Source organism: Phymastichus coffea, unplaced genomic scaffold, assembly GCF_024137745.1.
Source record: "Phymastichus coffea isolate CEN01 unplaced genomic scaffold, Cenicafe_Pcof_1.1 PCOF00142, whole genome shotgun sequence".
Classification (NCBI taxonomy): Eukaryota; Metazoa; Arthropoda; class Insecta; order Hymenoptera; family Eulophidae; genus Phymastichus; species Phymastichus coffea.
This window is the reverse complement of record NW_026706953.1, coordinates 162035-189992: the sequence shown is the minus strand read 5'-3', so window position 1 is coordinate 189992 and position 27958 is coordinate 162035. Positions and strand designations below refer to the sequence as shown.

Genomic DNA, 27958 nt, shown 5'->3' with positions numbered 1-27958 from the left:
ATTACTATAAAATTATTTTTTGCATTTCAAGATGAAAATTCGAAAGAAATGTAAATGTATAAAGTATTAGTATAATAATAAATAATGCTATAATACATTGGAATAACTCACGATACTCGTCTATCAGTTTAGTGTTGTTAATTTTGGAAGGAAACGCGCTCAAAGTGTGCTGCGATAAGTCCCAGAGCAAGTAAACAGCGCAAATAGCGACAACAGATAAATCGCTTTAAATTTCACAGCAAAATTGTCAGAATGGTAGATTTCCAAATAGTTATACTATCGAATTACAAACGAAATATAATTTTTTGAAATTAAAAACATAATTATTACAATATTATCAATAATAGCATTTCTAAAAAAATTCAGGTCCAATTTTTTTCCCTCAAATGGTAATTACCGAATGGCATAATTAATTTCGGCAACTTTTCATGATTTGCATTTGAATGATTTCGTCATTATTCATATTTTTTTCGAAAATAAATATTTTTCATTTAATTTGTACATTTTAAAGCATGGATAATAGAAGTTTATGCTTACATTAAAGTTTATGTGAACATTAAAAACCATAATGGAAATAGAAAAAAAACGCAATGTTGTGTATGTAATTTTTGGTATTTATTACTGAAATATACTTATGATCTCTTAATAAATAAATAAGAACTTAACTTCACTACATTAAAGAGGAAAATATTAAAAATTTGTATTCTAATACTGGTAAAAAAATTTGTAAAAAATTTTAGGATGCTGATTGATGTATTGTGAAGTCGTAAGTAGATTACCTTATAAGCATTCTTAAAAAAAGATTTTCAGTACATGACGTATCTAAAGTAGTGTGCTAAATTTTTTAAATTACATTTTTTTTTAAAGTGAGTCTTTTTTATTCAAAGACATATTGGTTTTTAAAGTACAAGTAAATCATTATTGAATAATCGTAATTAATAATACACCTCGACATTTACATTAAAAGAATAAATTGTTTACAACATGCGATCTAAATTTAAATAGTATTTTCGATAATAAATATATATCAGGAAAAAAGTTACAATATTTTGATACAGGTGATGTATGAACATAACAAAAACATTTACATACATACATACATACATACATACATACATACATACATACATACATACATACATACATACATATATATAATATTTATATATCATATATTTATATAATAAATTAATTATAAAAATCACTAGCATCGACATACTAAGGCTACTCCAAATATCAGCAGATACGACATCATGATCGAAGAATTCGAAAAGAAAGACAAAAAAATATATGCATGTATAAATAAAGAATCGACAATGGCACTGCTATGAGAAAATAGAATAACAGAACTGAATAACAGATTGTTCACATAATGATCTCGATCAATCTTTTGAACGTATGTGATAGGGGCTTATCGGTAATTAAAAACACGATTGCTTGCTCTATAATCTCTTACTCACTGTTCTTTCACTCTGAACGGTGCACAATCGAAAAACGTGTCCCAACATCAAACTCGTAACTAGTAATACTGGCAGCGTTATAGACAATAGCCAAACGAGAGAGTATAAATGATGGACCGGCGAGGGGCAATGGGGATGTAAAAACAGAAGAGAGACACGGAAAAAACAACTTTTTAATCTTGGAGCATGTGGACAAAACTGATAGGTATCATTCCACGGCGCTCGGGTGCTCGCTCGAGAAAACCTTCCATCCAGTTGTCATCGTCGGTGTGCTCGTTCGTCACGACTATGACGTCGCCCTCGCGGAACGATAGCTCGTCCTCGTTGTCCGCTTCGCAGTCGTAGAGCGCTCGACATCGACGCAGGTTGAAGCTTGTCGTCGATGGTGGCGGCTGCAATTTATACCAAGCTGTTACATCTCCATTAGTCACTTTGGCAATATCGTTTTGGCCTTGGCTTCCTTTTCGCGCGATCCCGTTAATAGTCCGTCTTCATTGTATTTTTCTTTAATTTGCAATCGACTCTAAAATTTTACTTTAAGATTCCAAAGACATCGTTTCAGCGATAAAGATTGATCGTAGTTTCATTCAAAAGCAATACATTTTTTTATTTGAAAAGTCTAGTTTGCGAGTTAGTATTAAAAAAAGAATTCGATTATCTATAGCAGGTTTATCAAAATTGCAAACGACTCTATATAGGGGGCACTGTACTTTTTTTCATTATCATTTCCAAATCGCGTCGTAGGAACTTTTTAGTCGGTAAAAATCGATACTTATTGCACAGGTGAGTTGCATGCCAAATTGTGATTTTATATGCCAAGTGACATTAAATTTGCGTTCGAGCTCACGATATAACGTTAGCAGCATAAGTCTGCCTAATTAAATACGGCAGAAAACACTAACAATTTTAACGCAAAATCGGTCAGATATAATCACTCACATTTATTTCGTTTACACATATTGCACCTACAAGTGAAAATATAGTTCAAATAGAAGTTGATTTACGAAAAAAACCCGACGGGTATCAGTATGTCAAAAGGTCATTGTACTGATTGCTTTTATTCAACATTAATACGTCTACGGTAAAAAAGACACACGCACACAATTTTTAAAACAATTAGAGAAAAATTAGAGTAGCCGATAAGTCCATCACTGCTCTCGAAACTATTTGCACATTTTCCATGGACTTGGCCTATAGAATGTTCTCAGGGCCGTTTAGTCCGTTTAAAAGCATATATTAAGTAAAGCACACGACGTAATGTTTAGTGACAACAAGGAAAACCAGCCAGCAAACAGATTTACCTGTTCATCCGAATCGATACGTTACGCGCGGAGTTTTTTTTTCGTTTTAGCCAACTTGTAAGGTTGTGCGCAGTTTTTTCTTAAACTGATGATTTTTAAAGACTGATAAATACATATGCGCCAAACAGTTCACCTTGCATCAGATATTTCGATAAACAGACAGATTAACAACATGAGAGGTTTGTAAAGTATAACGATGCGAGGATCTGTCTTTTAGAAATGCAAATGAAGAGGAGAGAGGCTGAGCAAATAGGTTACCTTTCTAGGGGGCGGCAGAGGATTCCCAAGGCTAGGGTCCGCGGCTTCGGCACCCGGATCATCGGACAGCTTTGCGGACGCTGCGCCGCCAGTGCCCGCTGTGGTGACGGTTGGTGGCGCCGGCGGAGGCGGATTCCGCGGCCTCTGTAGCGTCGACGTGTTCAGACCTATCTTGTCGATACCTAGGTCAAACATGCGCCAATCAATTGGCTGTGTGGGCCGACGTGTCTCATCGACTTTATTTTATGCACGACTTTGTCTCAATGCTTTCTCTTTTTGAATTGCTTTTGTGCTCTTTTGATAAACAATGAAAACTCAGTAAAACTTTGTGAAAGATGACAGTTTCATTTTGACATTATAATTAATTAATTAATTAATTAATTAATAACTAAATAAACGATGTGTGTTAAAAGCAGCATTGTAATTATTTATAAATTAGTAGAATTAAGATTTAGCAATGCCTAAGCTACTATTTCTACACACAATTAAAGAATAGGGTACGTGTCTCGCAGGGGAGGTGTCTGTGGTGAAATCAATAGTAAAAAAATAAAAAAGATGATCGTACTCTTACGAAAGTAGTCGGAGCCAGTAGTAGTTGAGGAATAATAATCGCTAGGGTAACTAGTGAAAATGGGCTCACTTGTAGTCCTGGCGTGCGAGGCCGAGGGCAAGGTGCCGTAGTGTGAGGCCAGCAAACCTTGGCCGGACCCGCTGGTGTCAAGGATTGTACCGGGCGGCGGTGCCGGCGCCACCCTCTTCTTCAGTGAGCCGTGAAAGTTTATCGAAACGTCCGGCACCACCGGTGTCGGGACTACAAATAATCGGGTCATTGCTTTACGATCCGATTCGATCGCGTCGACAATCGCCATGGTTTTTCATCATTATTATTTGTGTTCGATCAATCTTGCATTGTGTGTTTTTTTTTCATGTTTACATAAGTATATGACTGACTACGGCTAAGATAGTTCTAAGCAGATGGCCACTGACTACTTTTACTGCTAATCCTCGACTATACGTCATGATTGAATGAGCTTTGTGTTGTAGGTACGTATGTGGTTCGCTTCAATAGCTTACTAAGTATGTTAATTAGCGAAAAATCAAATCAAAAGCTGCTGTGCTCTTTTTCGTTGTCAGTGTTGTTCGGATGCATGTGGCATACGCAACAACGAAAATGTATTCGAAAAGCACGTTCAGCAAGCATGAGCAGATTACATTAAAACAAAAAGTTAGTGGCCACCTTCGAAAAATTAAAATTACTTTGCTTTGGAAAAATTCAAATTGATTCTGAAATTTTTCATCAAAGTAGTTGTAATTTTGTTTAATGACTAAACTTACAAACTAATTAAAGCAAATTTTATGAAAAACTAATGGTTGAATGAGTAAATAATAATAAAAATGAAAAGCCAACAAAAAATATCATTGTTACACTAATGAAAAATCCAAATCAACAATAAGTCGTGTGAACATCAAATAGTAATTGTTAAGTAGTTTTTTGTTAGCTGGTTGTACCTGATAGTAATTGCACATTCTTAAATTAATGATTAATTTTTAATCGTAATTCAAACGTTATTAACAGCTAAAGTGAAAGATAGCTAAAAATACGTACCGATGACGGGTTTTTTTATTTGCGGAGGCGGAGGTGGTGGCATTTGTTCTTTGCTTGTGCAAAAGCCTGGTGACAGGCCACTCTGTAAGCTATCGCAGGTACTGCTTCGACTACGCAATGTCACTGGAGAATCAGTGATGCCTGTATCCGTACCACCAGCGTACGAAGGTGGTCTACTTCGTAATTTTTTCTCGGGTGTTGAGCAGCCATTCTGGAATTTTCACATGAAAAAAATTAATATAATTACAAGTTTTTCATTCCTTAATATGTGTTGATAATTGAACTTACTCTTTCCTCGATGATAGTCTCGTCATCGGAAAAATCTGTCGACGCCTCCTCGTGTGTAAGATTCCAGTCGATATTTACATTCTCGAATAAAGTCTTTTGTCGCTGCAATGCGTGATTCAACTGCAAGAAACGCAGAAATGCCAAATTACTTCTGAGTCTCCGACCCGATTAGTTATTTCGGGTATAAATAGCAAGTGAACATTTTTATTAATAAACTCACCAGTTCTTGACATGTGTGGTGACCTACTTCTTGAGCAATGTCTAGCGGAGTTTTCCCTTGCTTATTGCGAAGCGACGGATCGGCACCGGCTCTTAATAGTAATTTCATAGCTTCTGCTTTGTCATGCTTAGCAGAGAGATGCAGTGCGGTATCTCCATCTGTTGTAGCTTTGTCTATACTACCTGTCGGCATGTTTTGTATCAGAAAGTCTACGATGTGCAGACTGTTCCCCATTTCTCGCAAAATCGCCAAATGCAGGGCGGTTTCACTTAAGTCCTACAAGTATTGTTTATTTCAATAAAACTGATACATTACAATTCAAACTCAAGCTTTACTGCTGCTGTGAAACTTACCGAAGTAGGTAAACTAGACGATAAATCTACGTTTTCTGCATAAACTTGTAACAAGTGATGTAAATCTCGGTTATTTACAGCATGCTCCAGATCCGATAACAGATCTTGCTCGTTAACACAAGTCCTCGTGATATATTTTTTATCTACATATTTGGCTCTAATAAATTCGTACCTTTCTTCCCTGCAAGTTACGTCAATATTACGTTGTTTATAATTATTGTATACATCTATTCGCAACGGTTGTAAATTGCGTTAGTGAAAGTTATTTATAACGTACATTGTAGATGTGGGAGAAGGTTTAAAATTGTGACGTAACATCGCTTCCATAACTTCATTGAAAGCTTGATTTGTCATGTATCTTGCTAACAATAACTGGGATGTACCTATGTTATCTAACGTTAACGATTGTATTCTAGAAATATGGACACCTAAATCCCTGTGGATTCCGCTACACTCTATACATACAATTATTCCAAAATTTGTTGATAGCCAGGTAGCATCTAGGAAAAAAAACAAGATTGAAAAATCTCATTGGTAATGTTCAAATGTATAATTTTTCAAAAAAACCTAAGCAATTAAAACTAATGCTTACCATTTTGTGAAGAACAGTCACAGCACTTATCGTTACCGGGTAACCTCATAACACACCTTATTACGGCTTGTTGAAGTTCAACTAAACTAGGATTACCGTGATTCGCTTCTGGTTTACCACTAGCATCAAAGGCTCTCAATAAAGCGCGCTCTTTGCAGTTGACTAGGACGGACATCCACGCCCGCTGATCCGATTCGTCCTCCGCTTGAAAATGATAAGTTCTATTATCTGAAATATCATGAAAAGTACATTGTTAGTCATGATTCGAGTTAAGTTTTAATTACCTAAAAATACATATAAAATTTTAAACTTACAACTTATAAGGTCAAAGCTCCTCTTATCGTCAGGTACCAGTTTAATTTGGCACGTTAATAAATTCACCCTCGTTGGAGGTTTGCTCTCGTCAGCGTGACATATATCTAGATATCCCTCTGCCTGTACGGAACATCGTCGTTTTTGCCATACGCGTCTCATTTTTCCTTCACTCTTTTTCAAAAGGTGTCCAGTACGCGTCACACCGTGCTGTTTGTCACCTTGTAATTGATGAAGCGAGTATCCACTACTTGTATTTGTATTTAACTGTTTTAAGAAGTAAACCATTGTAAGTTTAATACATATATACACATACACACATGCGCGCACATATACATACACGCGGGCATACACACACATACGCACACATACACAAGCTGCATACAACAAAATAAATATAGGTATGTACCTCTTTATCGCATCCAGAGCTTCTTAACAAACTTCTAAGTTCCATCAAGCGACGTCTTTCTTCGTCTTGAGTCTGTCGAATTTTTTGTAGTTTCATGCTTAAGTCCACCACATAAGAACCAAAGTGTTCAATTGTTTTAAGTCCATCTTGAAAGTAACTAAAATTTTGCAAACGTTAATATTTTAACCGTTCACTCATTCATTGATATAATCTCAAAAAATCATATATTTACTTTGTTTGTGCATGATAATATTCAACTAAGTGTTGCAGAAGTTCTATCCCTTTCTTAGTCTTAATTTCATTAACTTTAATTAAATACTAAACAATAAAACATTTAGTTAATATTCAATACATATTAATTATTGGTGAATTGATATAAATCAACTTAAAAGACTTACTTCACACATTTGTAACTGAAATAATCGCCTTTCTTTCTCCATTTCATCTGCAACCTCTGCTGCAGTGATTTCTGTACGAATGAGGCCAGCCTCTTTAGCATGCTGTTTCTTTTCTTTTTCAATTTTAGTATATTTAGCTTCATAATCTTTCCAGGCTTTATCAAAAGGTCTTTTAAGGTCTCCCTTGACCCCCTTCAAGTCACCTTTTAATACAGAGTCCAATGGAAACATTACGATGTTGCTTATATTTTGCATCTATAAACATATTGTTAAGATTGTATCACTATTTTAAATATCAGAAAATACTAATCCATAAATTATTACCAATGTTTTCATCAGTGCACTTAATTCTTTGGTAACAACAGCAAATTTGAGAAATGCTGCACCTATATCCGGTTCTTGCTCTTTGAGAGCTGCATCCCCCAATCTTTCCAAAGCTCTACCTAAGTACATTTCATTGTCAACATGAGCTGGAAAATGAAAATCCACATATTATACACACTTTGTAAACGTATTCAATTAGGGTAATACATTAATTTGCATAATACCACTAACCATTTCCTGAGTTATAAATTGCTTTGATTGCTTTCTTAAGTTTTGTGAGTCCATCTCTATCAAAATCTAGAGTCTACAATAATATAAATGGTAATATTAATCATTTGATATTTTTTGTAAAAGGAAGCCTACATAAATGATATGTTATTTCAATAATAATAATGTATTAATTTTAATTTGAGCTCTTCAAATGCAGGTTATTTTTTTACATAACATTTTCAAAAAATAATTTTTGTTGTATTTTAAAAATGTACTAAGCGAATATTTTTTGTTTATGAAAAAATAAATTATTATTTTATATTACCCTTTTGACAACAGCTACAGGTTGACTTATACATTAATGAACATAGTCATAATGTCTTTTGAGTATTAATATTATTTATGTATTATGCAAAAAATAATTTATGAAAATTACATACGCAGATACATAATTAAAAGAATTTATTTGTTGTTTTGAATATAGGTGAATTATTATTTTACATCTGACCTTGGTTTTTCAGTACTAAACTGTCGATAAAATTAATTTTCTCCAATAGATTGATTAGAACTACTTTAAAAATTTAATTAAAACTCAAATACTGAAGTAAAAAAAACATGACTCATAAGAATAAAACTATTCACTGAAACATATTTTTTTATTGCATTAATAAGCCTAAGGAATATCCAATTTTTTATTGAATTCTCTTCATTGCCAAAGTAGTTTTATCAGTGATAAATGATTTCAAAATAGTTTTATAGTATTATATCAGCAATGACAAACACTCACTTCCTCCAGTGCAGCAATAGTCTGTCGACACTGTGGCATCCTGGACACAAATGTGGAGGTGGTAGGTGAATTATAGTCACCCCTGGTCTCGTCGATAAAATCACTAACAGCAATGAGCCCTGGCATGTTGTCAAATAAGTCTTGCAAACTGCAATCAGGTGTTGCAGAGGGATATTCCCAGCAAGCAAACACAACACACACAACAAACGCACCACTTGGACTGTAGTGATTGAGCCGCCTTGAGAGGGGAATTAGGTGGTCGAGGCTCTGTGCTCAACTACGGCAGAAGCTGTTCCAGTAGAGAAGAAGCGAGGTCGTCGACGAATACAGCGTAAAACTGCGGACGGACGGCGAAACTGCGTCACAGTTTCTGTTCGTATTTTGGTGTCGCTCCACTAATTTCCGCACCTACAATACACAAACGTTGAACACAAGAACAAGAGAGAGAAATAGAGAGAGTGAAGAGGTGGACACCAGGTGGACACCTCATGAGTGCGCGAGAGCCGTAGCAAACACAAGAGCTGCAACAGCCTAAAGATTGTCGTCGTCGTGGTCTTCGTACGGACGATTTACTGGCCAGCGAGTGATGGGTGGAAAAAGCGCACTCGCCAATCGATATACATATCGGGCAGAGGCTCTCTCTCCCTCTCACGTTCTCTTTCTATCTCCTCTCCTTCTCTTTCTCTCTCTCTCTCTCTCTTTCTCTCTCTCTCTCTCTCTCTCTCAGCTCTCTTGCTATATACAACACTCCACGGTCTGCGAGAGCTCGCCGATGTATATTTACGAAATCAACCTGCGTACGTAGGTCCGCGTTTGTTGCATATAAAGAGTATATAAACGAGCTGTCATATGTATGGAACCGCAACGGCCAAGGCAACGGAGAAAGAATTGTACGAGGGTCCGCATACTACATTGTGCTCGCAGTCGCTCGCACGCTCTCTCTCTCTTTCTCTTTCTATAGCGCGCGCGTATCTGTTATGTGTATGGAGACTCACCAATAGCAAATCCGCGTCGTTGACGATTCCTCGCGAATACTCCCGCTACTGCTGGCGATGCTCATTTTCCACACAATAAAAATAGGCGCTAACACACGGCGAAATGAACGCGAGCATATAAACGATGCATGCACTATTACTGATGGCTGACGATACTCTTATGAGCATATAAGCAACACTGCGGAAAAGCGCATGTGCAAGCCGCGGACACACTATGCGCGCGGCCGCGAGTATTATTATTTTGCTCGACGCGGCGGTAGCGGCATTCAAGATTCAACACACCTGCACTCATATACACACGCACACACACACACTTGCAGCCTCGCGCCACTGCCACTACTCCACTAGATCTGCTTTCTCCGTCTTTCGTGCGCGACCATCGCGGCATCGCTTGTATATACTATATAGTAGTATAGCTCTCTGTATTGCATACCTATATGATAGCCTCTGTATGTTTGTGTATAGAAATATACATGTATACGTATATCACGCGACAATGTGTTTATTAACGGGATTTTAGCGTTAAGCACGTCACGACGTTAATGCACAACCGGATTAGATCTTTGTGGATTTTTGTTCAACGATTTCAATAGTTTGTAAAATGTTATGTTATAGTCGTCTATGGTACGTTATTCGCAAATATATGTTTTCAATTATACCTTCAGTTTCTTTTTGTTTTGCATTCGTCTTATATAATTACCAGTAGTGCGAATCACTATGTTTATATACTCTTTGGCACATAATCTTGAATTTCGTAAGAATTTGTTGATCTTGCTTTTGATTGGAATATTTGCTATAAATTTTAGTTTCATGCTCTATTGACTTATTTTTATTTAAATATTCGATAATTGTATATTAACATTAAAAAATTATTTGTAAATATTTTCAAAAATGTCAAAATCCTCTATTTTTTCAAGTCATCTAAATTTATCATTAATAACCAACGTTTGAAATATTTATAGACATGGAATATTTAAAAATTGTTTTCTTTCTAAAGTTTTCATTTTTAATGTTGATTTCAAGTTTAATAAAACAAATTTTGAAAATTCACCTTTGTTATGTCATGTAATTGGAAACGAACACTCATGTATAAATAAAAATAATTCGATTAACAAAATCCAGGTGACAACTTTTCCAAAGAGTGGAATTTTTATTTTCTATTTCTAATTGATACATATGTGTTGTATATTAAATTTACATATTTTCGACACTCATTGCGCAAAGTACGTCTTTCCCGCACGCTTGGCGAAGAACGAGCGTTGAAATCGTACTTTCCGTACGTTGTATCGAAACAGTACATTACGATACAAGTCAGACTTTTTGAATGAAACAATCATCGACTCTCTTTCTCAAAAACTACTTAAACATTCGAGGATTTCCCTAAATGTTAGTAACAGTAAAAATAATTATATATGATGAAATGAGGCTTGCAATAAAGCTGTTCAATGCAGAAAAGCAGACTATAAATCTATCAAATATAAATTTACTGTAGAAAGATTTATAGAAATTAAGAAACTAGATGCTTCTACTGTACTATAACGTTGAAGCAAGAGAAACAAAAATTGTTCAGATCTTTCTACGAAAAAGTTAGCTTAAAAATCAAGTTCAGTGATTTTTGGAGAACAACTAAAATTTATAATAACAGTTTTAAAAAGATGATAGTTTAGTTTTAGGTAACTAGAAAATTGAAAAGAATATGTGCGACTCTATCGCGGAATTGAGCTGACTTAAACAAATAAGTACAAATGTTCTTACCAACCTTAGCAATCTAAATGAGTAATGTAATAAGTGTGATGAATTTGACCTTTTAAATAGTACCTTTTTCGCTTGATGAACTTCATTGTGTATTGAACAATATTAATGTCAAATCAGCATTTGGATAGTGTATAGATAATTTAAGTATTCTAACTACTGATTATCAAAAGAATTTCTTCGCTTAAGACTCCGTATCTGTTCTTATCGTAGACATTAAAGATGCTTATAATGTATTTCTCCACATAGTGATTAACGATCCAATTGAACTAGGCATACCTAAAAGAATGATTATAACCTTTATTAAAATGTTATTTTTGAAGGTAAGGTCACATTCTGTACACTTACAAAATTTGTCGAAAAAATTGCGAATAATAGATATGTTCCCAAAGGAGTGTTTTAAGTCCTTCATTATATGCGATTTATATCGGGAAAAGTTATCAAATTTTATGTAATTAGTTAATATTGCATTATCAGAAGAAGTTAAAATTTTAAGACTGATTTTGGTTCGCTGTCTCAATTAGAACTCACACAAAAAAATTAGCGAATCGTTGTTTATTTAAATTGAAAATTCTTAGTTTTTTACATTCAACCTGATGCGGCACTGATTCTAGATCTTTACTTCTTCTTTGTTGCTTTAATTCGATCTAAGATTAAATACGGTGTATTTATCTTTTCCCCGTGCAATGATAAGTATATTGATTGACTGCAAAAAATACAAAATGCGGTTATTAGAATCGCAATGGGGTACAGAAACAGTACTCCGATGAACGTTATGTTTACTGGATTTGAAAATTCCTTATTTACAGTATAGATTTAAGTTAAACTGCTATAAATATGTTCTAAAACGTAAGGCTTTGAATCAAAATTTCACTATAAATAATCTGGATGATATTATCCAAATAAGTGGTAATTATACATTTACCAACAATTTTTCAGGTTCGCTTGTGATTGAATACTTTCTGAAAACATGGTACCTTAAAGATGCTATGATTAGTTCTGACAAACACATAAATTATCTTAATGATTTTAAAGATCTTTTATATATTCTATATATTCTTTTCATCTTGTTTGTAAATGGTAAAAGAATCAACAGTAGTGATTTCCCTAATAACCCATTTAATAGCTTATTTCGTGAATACTGTGACGCTACATATGTGTTTACTTTTTCTTGGGTTTGCTTCTTGGAGTAAATGTCAAGAGCTATGTTTGGAATATACAATTTTGGACTCAGCTTCCGTTTTTACGGCGAAATGCAATGCTTTATTGATGGCTGTAGATAGGATTATTGAAAAAGCAATTATTTAATTTTTTTGAAATCAAAGATCGCCCTTACAGCGTTGAAGTCAAACGCATGCGAATCAATACTAATAGTAGAACTTAGTAAGTTAGCACAAGCTAAGTAAAAAAACGTATATTAAATTGGTCTGGATTCCTGCCCATATGCGTATTCATGGCAATGAAAAAGTTGATCTCAAGGCTAAATCAGCAGCCAGGTAAAGTCAGTTAGTCAATAAATCTATTCCAATGTCTGATTACTTGAGCATTCCTAAGAAAGTCTGCAAAAACGACAATGACAGTATTATCAGGAATTTAAGTTATACCAAAGGTACCTTTTTCTTTAAGAATTTCTGTCATACTAGTAACAAACTTTGGTTTTTTAAATTAGACTTGTCAAGCAAAGCTACAATTTCCATTAATAGAATTAGATATAATCATTCATCTTTGAACAGAAGTTTATTCCGCAATAATATTGTATAGTGAAATTTATCGATAACATTAACTGTAAAATTTGACCTAAAAAAAGTAATGTTCCTCGCTTTATATAATATATATTATTTTTTATACTTTATATTAATAGCTTAAGTTTAAACTACGCGCGTTTTAGTATGGCGTATTTTTATGCATCATGGCCATGGAGACTGTATAAGGCAATGTGTGTGTATTGCAGTATGAGATGAGCCTGCCAATATAACAACTTGGAGCTCGCACGAGTGTGGCGGGAAGTTCGAATCCATGTTGCGGCCGCCAGGTGGAAACCGTCCGCGTCCAAACTCCTAGACAAGTCTCCTTACAAAAAGTTGAGCAGAGGTCGAATCAGGAAGGCTCGCCGTAATTCTCATGGGCTTTATTAACATTTTCCTGGACTACAGAGCGAGAGGGAGACAAAACCTTTGAAAACAACCAACCAAGACGATCTTGAAGTGCTGATTGACTCAACGGACCGTTTAAATAACGCAGTGAGGCCGTGAGAGGACGTCGAACGTATTTTGGCCCTCGATTCTATCTGAGAGCCGATGGCCGTTCTTTATTTCTCACCTTTATAATGCCGTGCAACCATTACATAAGTGCGGCATATGCCGGATTTCCCCCAGTCTCGTCTCGAACATATCAAACGAATCATGATTACCGACCACGTATCGAAATTTTCCCATGCCAAAGAAGGCAGCGAACCATGTTGATCAACCTGATTAAAAGAAACTTATTGTCTTTTCATCCTCCCTTTTTCCCTCCTGGAGCGCTATTCTGCGAACATTTCGCCTGCCTTCGTCCGTTGGACGAACATCTACCCACTGAGATGTTACGCACGTAATTTCCCTCGTTTAGTCTTGCCTACGTTGTTTTCACGTTGATCCAGGTTTAACGGCACCAGATAGTCAAAGTACCGTTTTTACGATTACTACGCGGACAAGATTGTTGGGGCCTGAGTGCATGTCGACCACGCGTCCGAGAGGCCACTTTGGTGCAGGGTAGCTCTCATCCTTTAACAGAATCCACTGTCCAAAGCCAAAATTTGGAATCGCATGCTGCCACTTAGCCTTTTCTTGTAGTTGAGGCACGTATTCGTTGGTCCAGCGTTTCCAAAACTGGTCGCAAATACACCGCAGGAGCATAAAAGCGGTCAAAACGATTTTCTGATATTGCGGATGTTTCTTCATCGGGAATGATACCGGAATTGCAGAAATGGTCGCAAGCATCAGACGGTCGCGAGGAACAGGATTGCCGACTCATTGCTTGCCGGCGTACAGTGCAAGACCTGCACGGGTTTTAGCGGATGAGATCAGTTTTGAGAATGAGAAGAGAGCTAGGATGGTCCATGCCACCACAAGTCGAGAGCTTTCAATTCGGTAGGGGTAATACTTCGAGAGGCTATAAATCAGTCGAATTGTCCTTTGTTGGAAAGTGGGTTCACGTAGCGGCGGGTAAATCCGTCTGGATTAGCGATACACGATTAGATTTATGTCTTTCAGTGGCACAGATGCTTTTTGAGTCATATGAACGCGATATGACTATCCGACCATAAGCGGACTGGCGCATTTTTGTGAGTAAATCTAATTTCTATGAGTAACAGACATGCTTATAACTAAGAGCACGGCACCGAGAAATCGAAGGTTCAGAATATTCGTGGTTTTAACAGGTACTACTTTAGTTTTCGTGGCTATAAGTGAATCAGAGTAAGTGCTATCACCGTGATCGATGCGAAGATACGCAGTACACCCACCTCAATGCGTCTGAGAACCATGAATCTCGAATGACTTGTTCTGCGTGAACCCTAACCATCGAGATACCAATAACGAGAGTAGAGATAACAAAGGTCGGCAACAATCTAAGTATGGTAAACCATCTTTCACCGACTTCAGTGGGCATGGAAGATGAATGGTTTAGATTATAGTCAAACTCAACTCTCGATTACACTCACCAGTGATGAGAATAAACACACATCAATGAAGATATCGTAAATACTCAATTTGAAGATTACACACTCAACTTAATCCTATTGCTGAATACTTCTGTGATAATAACAGAATGCATTTTACTCACTTCCTTTAAAGACAGAATCTCGCAGATATTGAGCTATCGCCGAATTCGAACAAGCAGCGAAAGCTGCCGAGTATGCCGCTGAAGCCACTGAAGCCTGGTCCACTGCGGAACGCCGCTTTGAAGCTCGTTTTCTCTTCAACTCTCGACAGACAATTAGTAGATTAAATAATCCGAAAAATAGTAAACTTATTAGATTTTATTATAAGAATGTAAAAAATGCGTAAATTCATAGTCATATTAATAATAAGTAAGTTATTTTTTTCAAAATCAAATAAATTTCTCTTTATTATTATGGATAGTACAAAATTCAAAATCCTACAGTAGAATTGTAGATTAATTATTAACAAATTATATTTGCATAAATACGCATGTGAATATAACATTTTACTTGTGCCTACATTATTTGATCATATTTTATAGTCTTGTCTGAGATTTGATTTTTAAAGATTAAAATATCAAAATGCCCTTCTCCTTATAATATTATCAACATTTTGAAGATTTCCAACAACAAGATTGCTAACTAGTTAACTAATTTTCTCAAAGTATGCAATTTACTTACTTAATCAATTAATGCTTCTATTTAATGATTTCACTTATTTGTTTCAGCGATTTTTATGTCCATTCTTATCTCCAATTATTTATTTATCCAACTCCTATTCCATTCAATTCTTCTCTACCAATTTTCTTATAATTCTTTCTTTTTTCCTTTTTCCTTTCTACCTAACAAGAGGAATAAGATAGAAATAAATAAAAATACAACTTATAGATGAAAATCTATATATTATCGCCATCTATGAGATATGTCTACAAGTACAAGTCATGGTCGAAACTGGTAGTGGTAGGACTGATCGTTAAACCGCGAACCTTGTACCATGTAGTAGCTCGGTTCGCGGTTACTTGCTATCTAGCCTTTTCTGTTTCACAAGTCCTTGGCGCCGTATTGCTGACAGTTTTGTTGCTATCAAATGTAATTTTCAACAAAAACTTGTTACATGTCTCAAGTTATTTCATTAGTTTAAGAGCCAAACATCTATTATGCGTTTCACAAAAATAAAAAAATTTTGAAGGATTTACTACACGATTTTTACTTATGAGCTATCTATTCACGTGGTTTTGTTATATTTGGTGTTACTTAGATTTAATTTGTTAACAACATTTTTGCATTTTTTAGATGCCGTCTGTCACCTTGAAAGATGTTGATCAGCACAAATTTGTCAAAGCATTTTCTGCTTTCTTGAAAAAGTAAGTTTTTAATTTTCTTTCGTGCCTAACCTCATTCGCATGTAACTAACTACTATTGTACATCCAAATAATTGTAACAAATGAAGTTGTGAAACTCTCGCCAGATTTTTAAGATTTCTAGTAATCCATTAACTTTTCCTGTTTTATATTACATTATTTTTGTTTTAGTTTATGAAAGCAGTGATAGCTAGTCAAGTAGCTATCATTATAAAGGGTAATCAAGAGATAGTTGAATTAAAAATGAATTTATTTCCAGGACTGGCAAGATGAAGGTTCCGGAGTGGGTTGATATTATAAAGTCTGCTAAGTTCAAGGAACTAGCTCCTTATGATCCTGACTGGTACTACATTAGATGTGCAGCCCTTGTCCGACATATTTACATTCGTAGTCCAATTGGTGTTGGAGCTGTCACGAAAATTTTTGGAGGTCGCAAACGCAATGGCACTCACCCCAGCCATTTCTGTAGATCAGCAGGAGGAGTTGCCCGTAAAGCACTCCAGAGTTTGGAACAACTCAAATTGATTGAGAAAACCCCCACTGGTGGCCGTAAGTTGACCAGCCAAGGCAGAAGAGATCTTGACCGAATTGCTGCTCAGGTCAAAGCTAAGAGCAAAAAACAACTGAAATTACAAGAGACTTTAGTTCTGTGAAACATCTTATATAATAAAAATATAAAAATCAATTCCTTGGTTGTATTTTCAACAGTAAGTCATTTTGTTTAATTTTATTAAAATACATTGACAACTATAATTTTAAGCAAGTACAATTAATATACATTAGTTATAGCTTAAAAAAATTTTACAAAATAATATATAGTGTAACGGAGTGGTTGTCTAGTAAAAATGAGAAATTTATTTTTCGACACTCCGTGCGCAAAGTGCGTCTTTCCCGCACGCTCGGCAGAAAACGTGCGTTGAAAATCGCACTTTCCACACGTCGTATCAAAAAATACGGTACGGCACATGTTCGGGAAAGAGTTTCTCGTCTCGTGTCCCCTTCCACCCTCGCTTCGCTCGGGTGTAAACGCCACACGAGACCAGAATCTACTTTCCCGCACTTGTATCGTAATGTACTATTTCGACACTCCGTGCGGAAAGTGCGTTTTTCCCGCACGCTCGGCAAAAAACGGGCATTGAAAATCGCACTGTCCACACGTATAAAAAAATACGGTACGGCACATGTTCGGGAAAGAGTTTCTCGTTTCGTGTAGCGTTTACGCCCGAGCGAAGCGAGATAGAATCTACTTTCCCGCACTTGTATCGTAATGTACTATGCACAAACTCCCACGATGCAAAGTTAATCGCCGCTCCGTTAAACACGTATAGTTGTACGTGTATTCGCCTTTACGTCAGATGATTTCGTTTCAGTGTCTTCTTTCCAACTGAGTTGAACTCAACTTAAGACACTTGATTTGTGACACTCGATCTATCTTAGGTGTGACTGACTATGCCTAATCCAGTTAATCCCCTAGATGAAATCGGATTAAAATTTAAGCCTTTATAAATCGGTTAAGCTAATAGGAAACGAAATGACGTAAGCGGTGAATAAAATTAACTAAGTTTAATCAATAAAAACTACAGTCTTTTATGGGCCGAAAGACTAACGCACGCGAATAGGATTTTCAATTAATTATTAATATTCGGTGAGAGAGAGAGAGAGAGAATTCGAAATTTGTCGCGAAAACTAACGCTCGGCGCGAATACAAAAAGTTCAAGTTCGCGGTTGACAAAATACTTTCGAACGTATTTTGTCGCGCAATAATAAAGGGAGGTGCACCTACCCTGCGGTGCAATTATGGTAATCAGTCGTAATTGTTGAAGCGAAGAAATTCGCTCCTCGGATTAATCAGCTGGCTGACTCGCTCTCGAATCTGTTGCTATCTGCAATACTGCTGCTGCTACCAAAAATGCTGCTGCTATCAAAATGCTGCTATTACTGCTTCCTTGCAACTCACGCACGCACGTATCAGAGTAGTCCCAGGAAACTTAATCTTTTAACGCCGGCGAAACACAGTGCAAAAATTTAGGCGGTATATTCGCGATAGCAGCTGAAGCTTAACTGCCTACTTTCAAACTCTCGCGCGCCCCCTCTCTCTCTTAATCGTTCGAACTAACTCGCGAGTAATAGAATCGCGAACGGATCGATTAATTGAATCGACTACCGCTGCAGCCCCCTCCAAGTCCTGACTACCCGGGCAGGACGAATACCCGCGATTCGCTGCCATCAGGAACCTGAAAAGAAAAGAAGGAAAGGAACCAAATGAATTTAAACTTCCCTTCTTTATTATAGCTACTTTATTAGCCTTCCAGGGCCTACATCATCTTTTGGCTACACCTGGCGCTCAATATTTCGGGTAGCGCCAGTGTGTAGCTTTCTTCGGGCACCGCTAGGAGTTGGTCATCCCGGGCTCCCCACATATGTAGCAGCCCCTCTGCTACGATCGGGATTAAGCAGCCTCCCGATCTCGTGTGGCCTGCTCAGTAAACCGAGGGGAGTGCTGGGCGTCGACTCCTTGGGAGGCGGTGATGGTGACGTTTCTCGCCGTGGCGGTCGCACGTCCATCCTGCGACCTGACCACGATTGTGGTGTCAGGAGCCATACGCCCGTCTACATGGACCGTGAGCATCGGCCCAGTACCAGTAGCTCCCGGGGCTCTCTTCTTCTGAGCCGGTGCCGGGAGCGCTGCGGGGGACTCCTGTCCATTGTCTACCCGCAGCAATAGTCATATAAATATGTTCATTTCATTAAAAATATTATTTAAAATCCTTTAAACTTTACAATTTCATTTGTAACTGAATATATAAAAAAAATAATTAATCAAATGCGCCGTCAACAGCGTTGATGTCCAGACTGCTAGGCAGCGGGGAGCAGCGGTGATGGTGCTGAAGCGCCGGAGGGGAATCAAGTTTTCAACTGCTACTGATCTGCGTGATGACTCACTCTTTCTGCTTCCGGATGCCGCTGATTAAATTTTGGTTCCTGCATGCGACGCTAATTCGATTGCCCGACGTGGCACCTTTTCTTTTCTGTACTTCCACTCGTGCTACGTAATTGTCAAAATTACGAAGTCGTTTTTCTTTGTTGAACAAATAGTAAATTCTAAAATTCGCACGCAGTCTACCTCATCGAATTATTTTTTCCGTTCCTTAGTTTTTACTAAAAACAGAACCTATGACCCAGCGTTATGACCCCTCGCCCTTGCCTCGCGATGCTCAACAATACTACCGCGTAGCGCCACAGTCTGGACGAACAAACCATCATGTTTATCATCCACAGCTATCGAGACACCAAAGCGGTGTAGTTTAATCATCGGCATTCCTCTTGTTTTCGTAGTTTTTTTACCGCTGTCAGCGTTAATTATATTTAAGCTTTGTAGTGTGTGGATTATAAATAAAATAGTATTTACATTTATATGTGGAGTGCTAGTTATTCCAAATAACAAAAGACCATGCTACAGCGAAACTGAACAACAAATCGGAAAGTTAGATTGTTACTTACTATTTACGATAATTTCGAAAAAGTAAGAAGGGTGCAATTAAGATCAGCTAAGGTGCAGTTTTTCTGTTGCATTTTAAAAAATATTGATTATCTCTAAAATTTTCGTAGTTGCAAAGAAACAAGAAACGACCATTAATTTAAAAATTTTTCTGTAATAATTAGATCGTACAGTTAAAATCAGAAGCATATTTAGAGAGTTCAATTAAAGATATATTGAATAGTATTTTTTGTCACCTTAACCATTATTTGCAGGTTGGGGTAGGTGAGGTTTGAATTTGCTTAGCGTAGGTATAGGGAATTGTTAATCGAAATAAAAATTTACCGTTTAACATACGGGGTGTCAAGAATTAGTTTACATCAGAGTTTGAATTATTGTCATCTATTATTTTAATAAAGTACCATCGACATGGTAAAGTTTGTGAGTTTTTATTTCTTTGTGAGTATGGTCAAAACTATATTTGGTGAAATAGAACAATTTGACATAAATGGTTACATTGCTTACTGTCCTTGCATGGGTAAATTGATTTATTTTAAAATAACAGAACAATTATTGCGTTATTCATATTATTTTAAAATGTTAATTCAAGGACGATTTGGAAACCAGGCTGATCACTTTCTAGGAGCTTTAGGATTTGCCAAAGCCTTAAATCGAACATTAGTTTTACCACCATGGGTTGAATATAGAATTGGAGAAATTAGATCGGTAATGCAATCTTTGATTAAAAATTTTAATACTAGTGGAAATGAAAATAGTTAGTTCAATTTTTAAGTAACTTTTATATTAATTTTCATTTTTTGTATAAATTATAAATACTTATTTAACTTTACAGATACAAGTTCCTTTTGACACTTATTTTAATATTTCTCAAGTATTAAATTATCACAGAGCAATTTTAATGGAAAATTTTATGAAAGATGTAGCTCCAGTACATTGGCCTCCCTCAAAAAGAATTGGTTAATAATTTTAAATTTGAACTATACTTTAAAATAACATTGAATTATTTTAATAAAACAAATATTTTGTTTAGCTTTTTGTTATAAAGGGAGAGGGAGTACAGATTCATGTAATGCTAAAGATGGTAATCCTTTTGGCCCATTTTGGGATACATTCAACATAGATTTTGTAGGTTCAGAATTTTATGGGCCATTGCATTTTGATGTGCATCATACTGATATGGCTTTCCAATGGCGACAAAAATATACTTCAGCAAAATGGCCAGTGTTAGCATTTACTGGAGCACCAGCCAGTTTTCCTATTCAAATAGAAAACAAAAAACTTCAAAAATATTTAATCTGGAATGATATTATGATGAATAAAGCTAAATCATTTATAAAAAATACTTTTCCACCTGGAGCATTTATTGGAATACATCTACGAAATGGAATAGACTGGGTAAATGGTTGTTATGTCATATACATGTTCTTACAATATTTCAATTTTCTAATTTTTTTAGGAAAGAGCATGTGAATTTATTTCTAGTTCTCCAAATTTATTTGCTGCTCCACAATGCTTAGGGTATAGGAATGAAAGAGGCAAAGCAACTCATGCTATGTGTTTACCTTCTTTTGAATTGATTGTTCGCCATATAAAACGAGTTATTCGTAATGGTAAAGATGTGAAATCAGTTTTTATTGCATCAGATAATAACTATTATATTCCAGAACTAACAAAAGCTTTAGAGAGGGTGGATGTGAGTTAAAAATCTTTGATTACAATTCAAATGAAATAATCAATTCACTTAAAATATTATTATATCATTTTTCTATTAGGTCAAAGTATTTAGGCAAGTGGAAGATATTTCACCTCATCTAGATTTAGTTATACTTGGAAGAGCTAACTATTTTATTGGAAATTGTATTTCCTCCTTTTCGGCTTTTGTAGCACGAGAAAGAGAAGTAAAAGGGTATCCTACATATTTTTTAGGTTTTCCACCAGAAAAAACTGCATCTTCCACAGTGCATGAAGAATTTTAAGAAGTTTAGTTAACTAATTAGCAGTGACATGTTTTATATGCGCTGTTTAACTCAAAACTTAAAAGACTTTCCACTCTGTGGCAATTTTTACTTATAATTGATCAATTCAACCAGTTTTTCTTTTTATAGAACTTTAATTTTATAATAAAAGTTTATATTATATAAAAGTTTCAATTAATTATTAACTGCATCCTTTTAATATTATAAATATTTATATAACATTTCGTATAAATTTATTCCAAATTTTCTTTTTATAAGAGTATAAAAAATCCATTAAATGCTATATAATATGATAAATATGTATAAATTTTATAAAAAACAATTTTTTAAATTATTACATCATAATTCAGCAAGTTTTTTCATAATGCACAAAGACTGCTTTAGTGTATCAGCAAAATTTTTAGATGAAGTGGTGGAACAACTTTTAAAGGAAGAACAAGCAAACAGTATGTTGTCTGTTCGAGGATTGTAACAACACCCATAGCCATCTGGGACTACTGGACCATAGCACATAAAAGATGCTGTTTTGAAAGCAACTTGACTAGATGTTAAGGTAAAGTAGGTACTTTTCTTGTAACCAACATCTGAGAAAAACTTAGGCAGATCAATTTTTTCATCTCGTGCCATCATTTTTAATCCAAAAAATAAGCGATCTACTCCTTGTCCCAATGTTGCCTGAAAATATTAATATATGTTAAAAAGTAAATATTAACATAAGTGAACATTCAATTCTCAAGTGTAACATTTACTTCATTTGCAAGTTTTTTATGAGCATTAATAGCTGCTAACATTGCTGCTTTTTTAGCATTTTCTGGCTCATCATTTTTCGTCATCAATTTTGCAAAACTAACTGATTCACTACATGTTGATCTGATACACTCAGTTCTTGCATTTTTAAATCGACGTAAAGCAGCAGATTCATAGTGTGCTGGAGGTTTATTGTGAAGTTTATAATATGTTAATTGCATTGCAATTTGAATAAAGCTATCTGGACTTAACTTATTTTTTTTAATTTCATTTGCTCCAAAATCATCAAATATGAAACATTCCATATCAATGTCTTGAGATAGTCTGTATAAGAAAGATTCATTATTATAATTTGTCCATGTTATTCTTGAAAAATGCTTTCACACTCACTTATCTACAGATGTTTTTGCTTTTTCCATGGATATTTCCAATGATTTATCTATTTCAAAAGATAAATGTTCAGCCTTTACAAAGTTTGTAGAAATATTAAATTTTTCATCTTGCTTATTTTTTCTGTAAATTGTATCAATGTTATTAGTTAAAAAACAAATTTTCCTTAGTTTCTTTCACTTACATGTAATTTAATACATGATCGTGTAATACTGAAATAGGTAGACCTTCACAAGGACTATGTTCATATTGTATACCAATAAACCCATCAGCTGACACTATAAACTAAACGTTAGAATTTCAAACTTAAATATTAAAAAATCTAGATTATTTTCAAGTTATTTTCAACTAACTTGAACAGTTTTATCATGCCATCTATTTCCAGCATTTACAGCAGAACTACATCCTGTCAAACTTTCCAATGCATATACAGATTCAGTATTTCTATTGACAAACAAATCTCTAGGCAATGATTTATCCAAACAAAGTACAAATAAAGCTGTTTCTATATCTTTTAAAATTGCACTATTCAAGCCAAGGTCTAAAATCAAATTAATTTAATAATAATTGAAATTGATAAGGTTTAATTAATGAATTTTCTATTTGTGTATACTTTTTAAATTTTCATGATCTTCAGCCCATGTATCTCTATCGTTTCCTGTTAAAATACCTATTGGTTTCCCAGGAGTTTGTGATCGTTCAACTATATCTTTTATACATGTTGCCAGTTGTTCTTCACTTGAGTTAGACAATGGTATTTTAAAAAACTGAAATAAATTGTTTGTCTATTTTAGACAATATTGTAATTGAATTACTGCATATTAACTTACATGATTATTACTGATTACTATAACGTGATTGGCATTATCATTGTATAATAGTTTATCCACTCCTTTGTTAGGTTGTCTATGAGTTCCCAAAATCATCATATAAGGTTGCATATCTAATGGTATATTTTTCATCATTTCTTGTTTAATCTTACCACTAAAAAGGAAATTAAAATAATATTTGATTACACAGAAATTGGAAACTCATTTGACAAAATATTAACCTCTTTATCATATCGTCATAGTTGCAAACAGCATTAATGACATATGCTGCACATCTATAAACATCATTGGAAGAATTGAATTTTTGCAAGGGGCTAACTGTTCCTGGACTAGAATGCACAATTACAGGATATCTATAGCCCAAATAAGCTGCTTCAAGCCACCATTCACTCATCTACAAAATCATCATTATATGAATAATCAAATATTGCTTGAATGTTTATGAAAACAAAGTGTAATTTACCCAATTTTCTGTGTTTTCATATTTCTGTTGTAACTTGTGATAAAGTTGTTGACCAACACTATCTTTTTTCAGAAGATCAGTCACAGCTGTTTTAGTATTTTCATATTCTGCCTTACTAAGAAGTGGCTGTACAGACCTGAAACATAGCTAATTGAATAAAAATAAGAAATCAAAAATAAGTAATTTGTTATATAATACTTACTTCAAATACAATTCAGCTGTTTTGTAAAAATCAGGAACAGGCTGTTTTGGAAGAGGATATTGATTTAATTGAATATCAGTTATACTAATTGTTTGCTGTTGCCGTAATACATTTTTCCATCCATTGTAAACCTTTGAATAATAGATAAAATATGACATATTTGTTAAGATCAATAAAAATAACATTAAGATGTATAAAAAATAACTATACCAAAGGCTTATTAATGTAAGAAACAGTTGATACAAATTTATGCATATTTTCTTATTTTCTTGTAACAAATGTGATTTGAATTTGTTCCTAAAAAAATGTACAAATAAAATTAAGATTACACATTGTTATCTTAAATGATCCTTATCTCTTGATAGCAATGTAGATTACAGTATAAGTATTCAACAAAAAGGACTTATTTATTTATTATTTTAACCCACTTTACACAATGTGGAAACTAGCATAATGTATTTTGTTCCTTTTTTTTTAATTATAGAAGCAACAGTGACTTGACAATTCGGGAAAAATTCAAATCAAGTCAGACAGAGAAGAGAATATTTAATTACTAATTGGCAGCGCGAAGACTTATGTAGACATAACAATTAGATGTGTTAGAATGTAATGGAAAGCGCAACTAAATACAACTTTATTGATCTTATACTTTTAAAAGAAAAGAGTAAACGAATAGTTTTTTCTTTATGCTGAATTATTAAAATTATAAAAAATGATACATTTAATTATACTGTGTGCGGGCAAATATCAATATGTCAATAATATCCAAACATATGTTGCAGTCAGCGAGTGAACGCGATGCAGAGGTCGCTATAGTCTCAGAGTCTTGCTCGAGAAGGAACGGGATTTCGATTTCGATTTAGATTTAATGCAGCCTCTGTAGAGCGCATTGATTAAACTTAGTTCCTTGTAGTATTTGTAGTATTTGATATATTGTTTGACAAGATAAACAGTGTCATAAGCTCAATAGTTGGTGATTATACATCATTTATCGAATAGACGAAATTATTCAAGCATACACTCCAAAAACTGCACCGGGCTCCTCTGGTCTACTTCTAACCTCTTCTGAGGTGTTCCTGACGGTAGCCACTGTTAGATGGGCAGCCTTAACTTCTTCATATTTATTATGGGTGGATCTAATGGTTTTTATTTTTTTTGAAGCGGTGAGGAAGGGAAATCTTCATAAGACACCCATTAGGTGGTAGTAGGGTAGTGTTGGATTCGAGATGAATTTTTGGTGTTGAGAGATGCCTACCAACTAAAACCCCTCCTTATGGTTACCAGCCCTGGAGGCCTGGAGCTCTAAACCATAGATGTAAGATTGGCGAGGAGGGAGAAATTGAGACCTCTAGGGGAGTAGAGGTGCAGTGCGCAGAGGCGAAGCTAGAGTAACTGGAGTAGTTATGGGTGAGGTTGGGGGGATGGGATAAGGGTCTTGGGACTTTGTCCTTGGGATTGCTTTTGCAGGTGGATAGGCAATTGATGGAAGGGTTTGGGTGGGAGATGACTGAATCTCGAAGATTAGAGGCGTATAGGGTCGCTGCTGTTGAAAGGGAGGGGAGTCCGATTTCTTTCAGAATCTGGGCATTTCTGATGTACCAGGGGATGTTTAGGGCATTGCGCATGATGCGCATGTAGGTACCGCTTAGTTTGTTTAAGGAGGAGGAGGTTCCCCAGACGGGGATGGCGTAGGTACCAATGCTGCGGATAATTGCGTTTAAGGCACGTATTTTGGTTTGTTGGGAGATATTTTTATTGTTGAAGAAGGGTTTTAGAGAGGCGAAGGCTTCGTGAACTTTGTTTCGTACAGCAGTTGTTTGTGGGTTCCAAGAGAGTTTTCTGTCGAAGACCACACCCAGGTATTTCGCAGAGTTGCTCCAATGGATTTGGTGGCCGCCAACGACCAAGTTTTTCGGGGGGATATTGCGGTGGGAGAAAAAGATTACTTCGGATTTGGTCTCATTTAGGTTAAAACCCCATTTATGATACCAATTGAGAAGCTTGGGAATGAACTTGTTTGAACGCGCAACTGCTTCGCCACATGCGGGCCCTGGCAGGGGATAGCATCACGGATGAGGCCCTGCGGGCCAGATGAATTGACCTTTTGCCCTCGACCACTTCTAAGATGTTAAAACTTCTGCAGAAGGCGGATCGTGACGAGCTGGTACAGACGGCGGATGAGCTGATCGACACCGTGCCCGACATCTGTGCGGTACGTGCGGCGCCCGGGTCAATAGCCACTATAACCGCGCCAGCCGCCGGGTGCGACTCCGTTACGCTGGAGCCGATTAGGGCAGAGCTAAAGGCGTTGCGCCGAATCTTCGAGGACCTCCGCGTCGCCTCGGGCCGAACCCGGCCGAGCGGCTGCAGCAGGTCTCGCACCAGAGACCAGTCTGCCAACCAGAGCAACCTCTGCATTTATCACGTCCATTTTGGCGAAAATGCAGAGAACTGTCGCCCGTTATGCGGCTATGAGGCGGGGATCCAGCCGGGAAGCTGTTAATGCCGCCGCCCGTTGTTGACCATCGACGGCAGGGGAAAAAAGACGGAGACGCGTCTGTACGTGGTTTATCGGGCGTCCAAGAGACCGATGCTCATAGACTCTGGCTCAGTCATCTCACTTCTGTCCCGCTCTCTCGTTCCGGGTCGGCACGACCGACAGCCTCTGACCCTGATAGCGGCCAACGGTTCGCCTTTGCGGACCATACAAACGAGGTATGGTGCGCCTCGACCTGGGATTGACACGGGAATACTCCTGGCCCTTCATCATTGCGGACGTGCCGGAAGCCATTGTGGGGGTCAACTTTTTGGCGCACACGGAGCTGGTGCTTGACCTACGCCACAAACATCTGATTTACCGTACCACCTGCTGTTCCACGACGGCACGGGCGCGCCGCACCGCGATCCACGTGGTCGCGCTCATCGAGGGATCAACCACCAGCACCGATCAGTGCCTCTACGATCAGCTGCTAGTCGAGTTCGCCGACTTATCAGAGCTCAGTGATCAGAGTGCCACCCTGTGCGGCGCGAAGGTGGCCGATCATATCCACGTGGCGGGGCCACCAGTGCACGAGCGCCATCTCGCTGGCGATCGACTTACTGCGGCCAGGGCGACGTTTGACCGCCTTTTCCAGCGGGAAACCATGCGCCCATCGTTCAGTCAATGGGCCAGCCTACTACACATTGTGGCCAAGCCTGGCGGAGGATGCCGGGTGACCGGAGATTACCGGTGACTCAACGCGGTCACGCTGCCTGACCGTTACGCGCGACCGGTCATTGAGGACTTGCTGGAGGACACGCGCGGCTATTCGATCTTTTCGGTCATCGACCTCCAGGAAGCCTACTATCAGGTGCTCATGGTGATTGAGGATGTGGAGAAGGCAGCGACGACCACCCCCTTCGGGCTGTTCGAGTTCATGCGGATGCCGTTGGGCCTTCGCAACGCATCCCAGATGTTCCAGCACTACATGGACAGCCTTTTACGCGACTTGCCATTTATCCGCAATTACTTGGACGACATCCTGG

The 27958-nt window shown here is 36.7% G+C and overlaps 5 protein-coding genes across 14 annotated transcripts; 3 read left to right on the top strand and 2 right to left on the bottom strand.

Moving 5' to 3' along the window:
* Positions 1 to 600: 600 nt before the first annotated feature.
* Positions 601 to 10075, bottom strand: LOC131672091 (arfGAP with SH3 domain, ANK repeat and PH domain-containing protein). The gene is made up of 18 exons (XM_058949043.1): positions 9514 to 10075; positions 8731 to 8926; positions 8519 to 8666; positions 7753 to 7825; positions 7522 to 7667; positions 7198 to 7452; positions 7032 to 7117; positions 6800 to 6956; positions 6393 to 6657; positions 6079 to 6306; positions 5764 to 5986; positions 5487 to 5667; positions 5134 to 5409; positions 4914 to 5033; positions 4626 to 4836; positions 3585 to 3830; positions 3020 to 3201; positions 601 to 1852 (listed from the first exon to the last, which is right to left on the bottom strand). The coding sequence occupies exons 3-18, from the start codon at positions 8642 to 8644 to the stop codon at positions 1634 to 1636; spliced, it is 2994 nt and encodes a 997-aa protein (XP_058805026.1). The 5' UTR covers positions 8645 to 8666; positions 8731 to 8926; positions 9514 to 10075; the 3' UTR covers positions 601 to 1633.
* Positions 10076 to 15865: 5790 nt separating this feature from the next.
* LOC131672083 (small ribosomal subunit protein eS19-like) lies at positions 15866 to 17037 on the top strand. Its single transcript, XM_058949025.1, has 3 exons — positions 15866 to 16054; positions 16259 to 16329; positions 16586 to 17037. The coding sequence occupies exons 1-3, from the start codon at positions 15881 to 15883 to the stop codon at positions 16977 to 16979; spliced, it is 639 nt and encodes a 212-aa protein (XP_058805008.1). The 5' UTR covers positions 15866 to 15880; the 3' UTR covers positions 16980 to 17037.
* Positions 17038 to 18583: 1546 nt separating this feature from the next.
* On the top strand, positions 18584 to 21914 carry LOC131672107 (GDP-fucose protein O-fucosyltransferase 1). 4 transcript variants are annotated; one of them, XM_058949079.1, is made up of 7 exons: positions 18584 to 18947; positions 19166 to 20342; positions 20415 to 20530; positions 20658 to 20781; positions 20856 to 21220; positions 21282 to 21518; positions 21598 to 21914. In XM_058949079.1, the coding sequence occupies exons 2-7, from the start codon at positions 20234 to 20236 to the stop codon at positions 21799 to 21801; spliced, it is 1155 nt and encodes a 384-aa protein (XP_058805062.1). In that variant the 5' UTR covers positions 18584 to 18947; positions 19166 to 20233; the 3' UTR covers positions 21802 to 21914. The 4 variants fall into 4 exon arrangements, with proteins under 4 accessions (XP_058805062.1, XP_058805061.1, XP_058805058.1 ...); XM_058949078.1 differs by having other exon boundaries at positions 18584 to 19879; positions 20080 to 20342; XM_058949075.1 differs by having other exon boundaries at positions 18584 to 19879; positions 20415 to 20579.
* An 88-nt stretch (positions 21915 to 22002) lies between these two features.
* On the bottom strand, positions 22003 to 25484 carry LOC131672105 (carnitine O-acetyltransferase-like). 7 transcript variants are annotated; one of them, XM_058949073.1, is made up of 12 exons: positions 25453 to 25484; positions 24644 to 24730; positions 24434 to 24564; positions 24232 to 24367; positions 23990 to 24162; positions 23769 to 23922; positions 23552 to 23705; positions 23292 to 23479; positions 23123 to 23223; positions 22939 to 23061; positions 22551 to 22872; positions 22003 to 22476 (listed from the first exon to the last, which is right to left on the bottom strand). In XM_058949073.1, exons 2-12 carry the CDS (start codon positions 24686 to 24688, stop codon positions 22141 to 22143), a joined length of 1863 nt encoding a protein of 620 aa, XP_058805056.1. In that variant the 5' UTR covers positions 24689 to 24730; positions 25453 to 25484; the 3' UTR covers positions 22003 to 22140. The 7 variants fall into 7 exon arrangements, with proteins under 7 accessions (XP_058805056.1, XP_058805053.1, XP_058805055.1 ...); XM_058949070.1 differs by lacking the exon at positions 25453 to 25484 and adding an exon at positions 25153 to 25220; XM_058949072.1 differs by lacking the exon at positions 25453 to 25484 and adding an exon at positions 25083 to 25191.
* Positions 25485 to 27150: 1666 nt separating this feature from the next.
* Positions 27151 to 27666, top strand: LOC131672098 (uncharacterized). The gene has a single exon (XM_058949057.1). The coding sequence runs from the start codon at positions 27151 to 27153 to the stop codon at positions 27664 to 27666; it is 516 nt and encodes a 171-aa protein (XP_058805040.1).
* Positions 27667 to 27958: the final 292 nt, after the last annotated feature.

Bases quoted from the DNA above. Each gene is read 5' to 3' on its own strand.
- LOC131672091 (XM_058949043.1), bottom strand. From the start codon at position 8,644: ATGCCAGGGCTCATTGCTGTTAGTGATTTTATCGACGAGACCAGGGGT. The intron at 6,957-7,031 runs GTAAATATATGA...GCAAAATTTTAG, and splicing joins TATTATCATGCACAAACAAA to TTACTTTCAAGATGGACTTA. The intron at 4,837-4,913 runs GTAAGTTCAATT...TGAAAATTCCAG, and splicing joins AGACTATCATCGAGGAAAGA to AATGGCTGCTCAACACCCGA.
- LOC131672083 (XM_058949025.1), top strand. From the start codon at position 15,881: ATGAGATATGTCTACAAGTACAAGTCATGGTCGAAACTGGTAGTGGTA. The intron at 16,055-16,258 runs GTAATTTTCAAC...TGCATTTTTTAG, and splicing joins CAGTTTTGTTGCTATCAAAT to ATGCCGTCTGTCACCTTGAA. The intron at 16,330-16,585 runs GTAAGTTTTTAA...ATTTATTTCCAG, and splicing joins TTTTCTGCTTTCTTGAAAAA to GACTGGCAAGATGAAGGTTC.
- LOC131672107 (XM_058949079.1), top strand. From the start codon at position 20,234: ATGGTAAAGTTTGTGAGTTTTTATTTCTTTGTGAGTATGGTCAAAACT. The intron at 20,343-20,414 runs GTAAATTGATTT...TGTTAATTCAAG, and splicing joins TGCTTACTGTCCTTGCATGG to GACGATTTGGAAACCAGGCT. The intron at 21,221-21,281 runs GTAAATGGTTGT...TAATTTTTTTAG, and splicing joins TACGAAATGGAATAGACTGG to GAAAGAGCATGTGAATTTAT.
- LOC131672105 (XM_058949073.1), bottom strand. From the start codon at position 24,688: ATGCATAAATTTGTATCAACTGTTTCTTACATTAATAAGCCTTTG. The intron at 23,224-23,291 runs GTTAGTTGAAAA...TCTAACGTTTAG, and splicing joins GGCATGATAAAACTGTTCAA to TTTATAGTGTCAGCTGATGG. The intron at 23,062-23,122 runs GTAAGTGAAAGA...TACAATTTACAG, and splicing joins GATCATGTATTAAATTACAT to AAAAAATAAGCAAGATGAAA.
- LOC131672098 (XM_058949057.1), top strand. From the start codon at position 27,151: ATGGTGCGCCTCGACCTGGGATTGACACGGGAATACTCCTGGCCCTTC.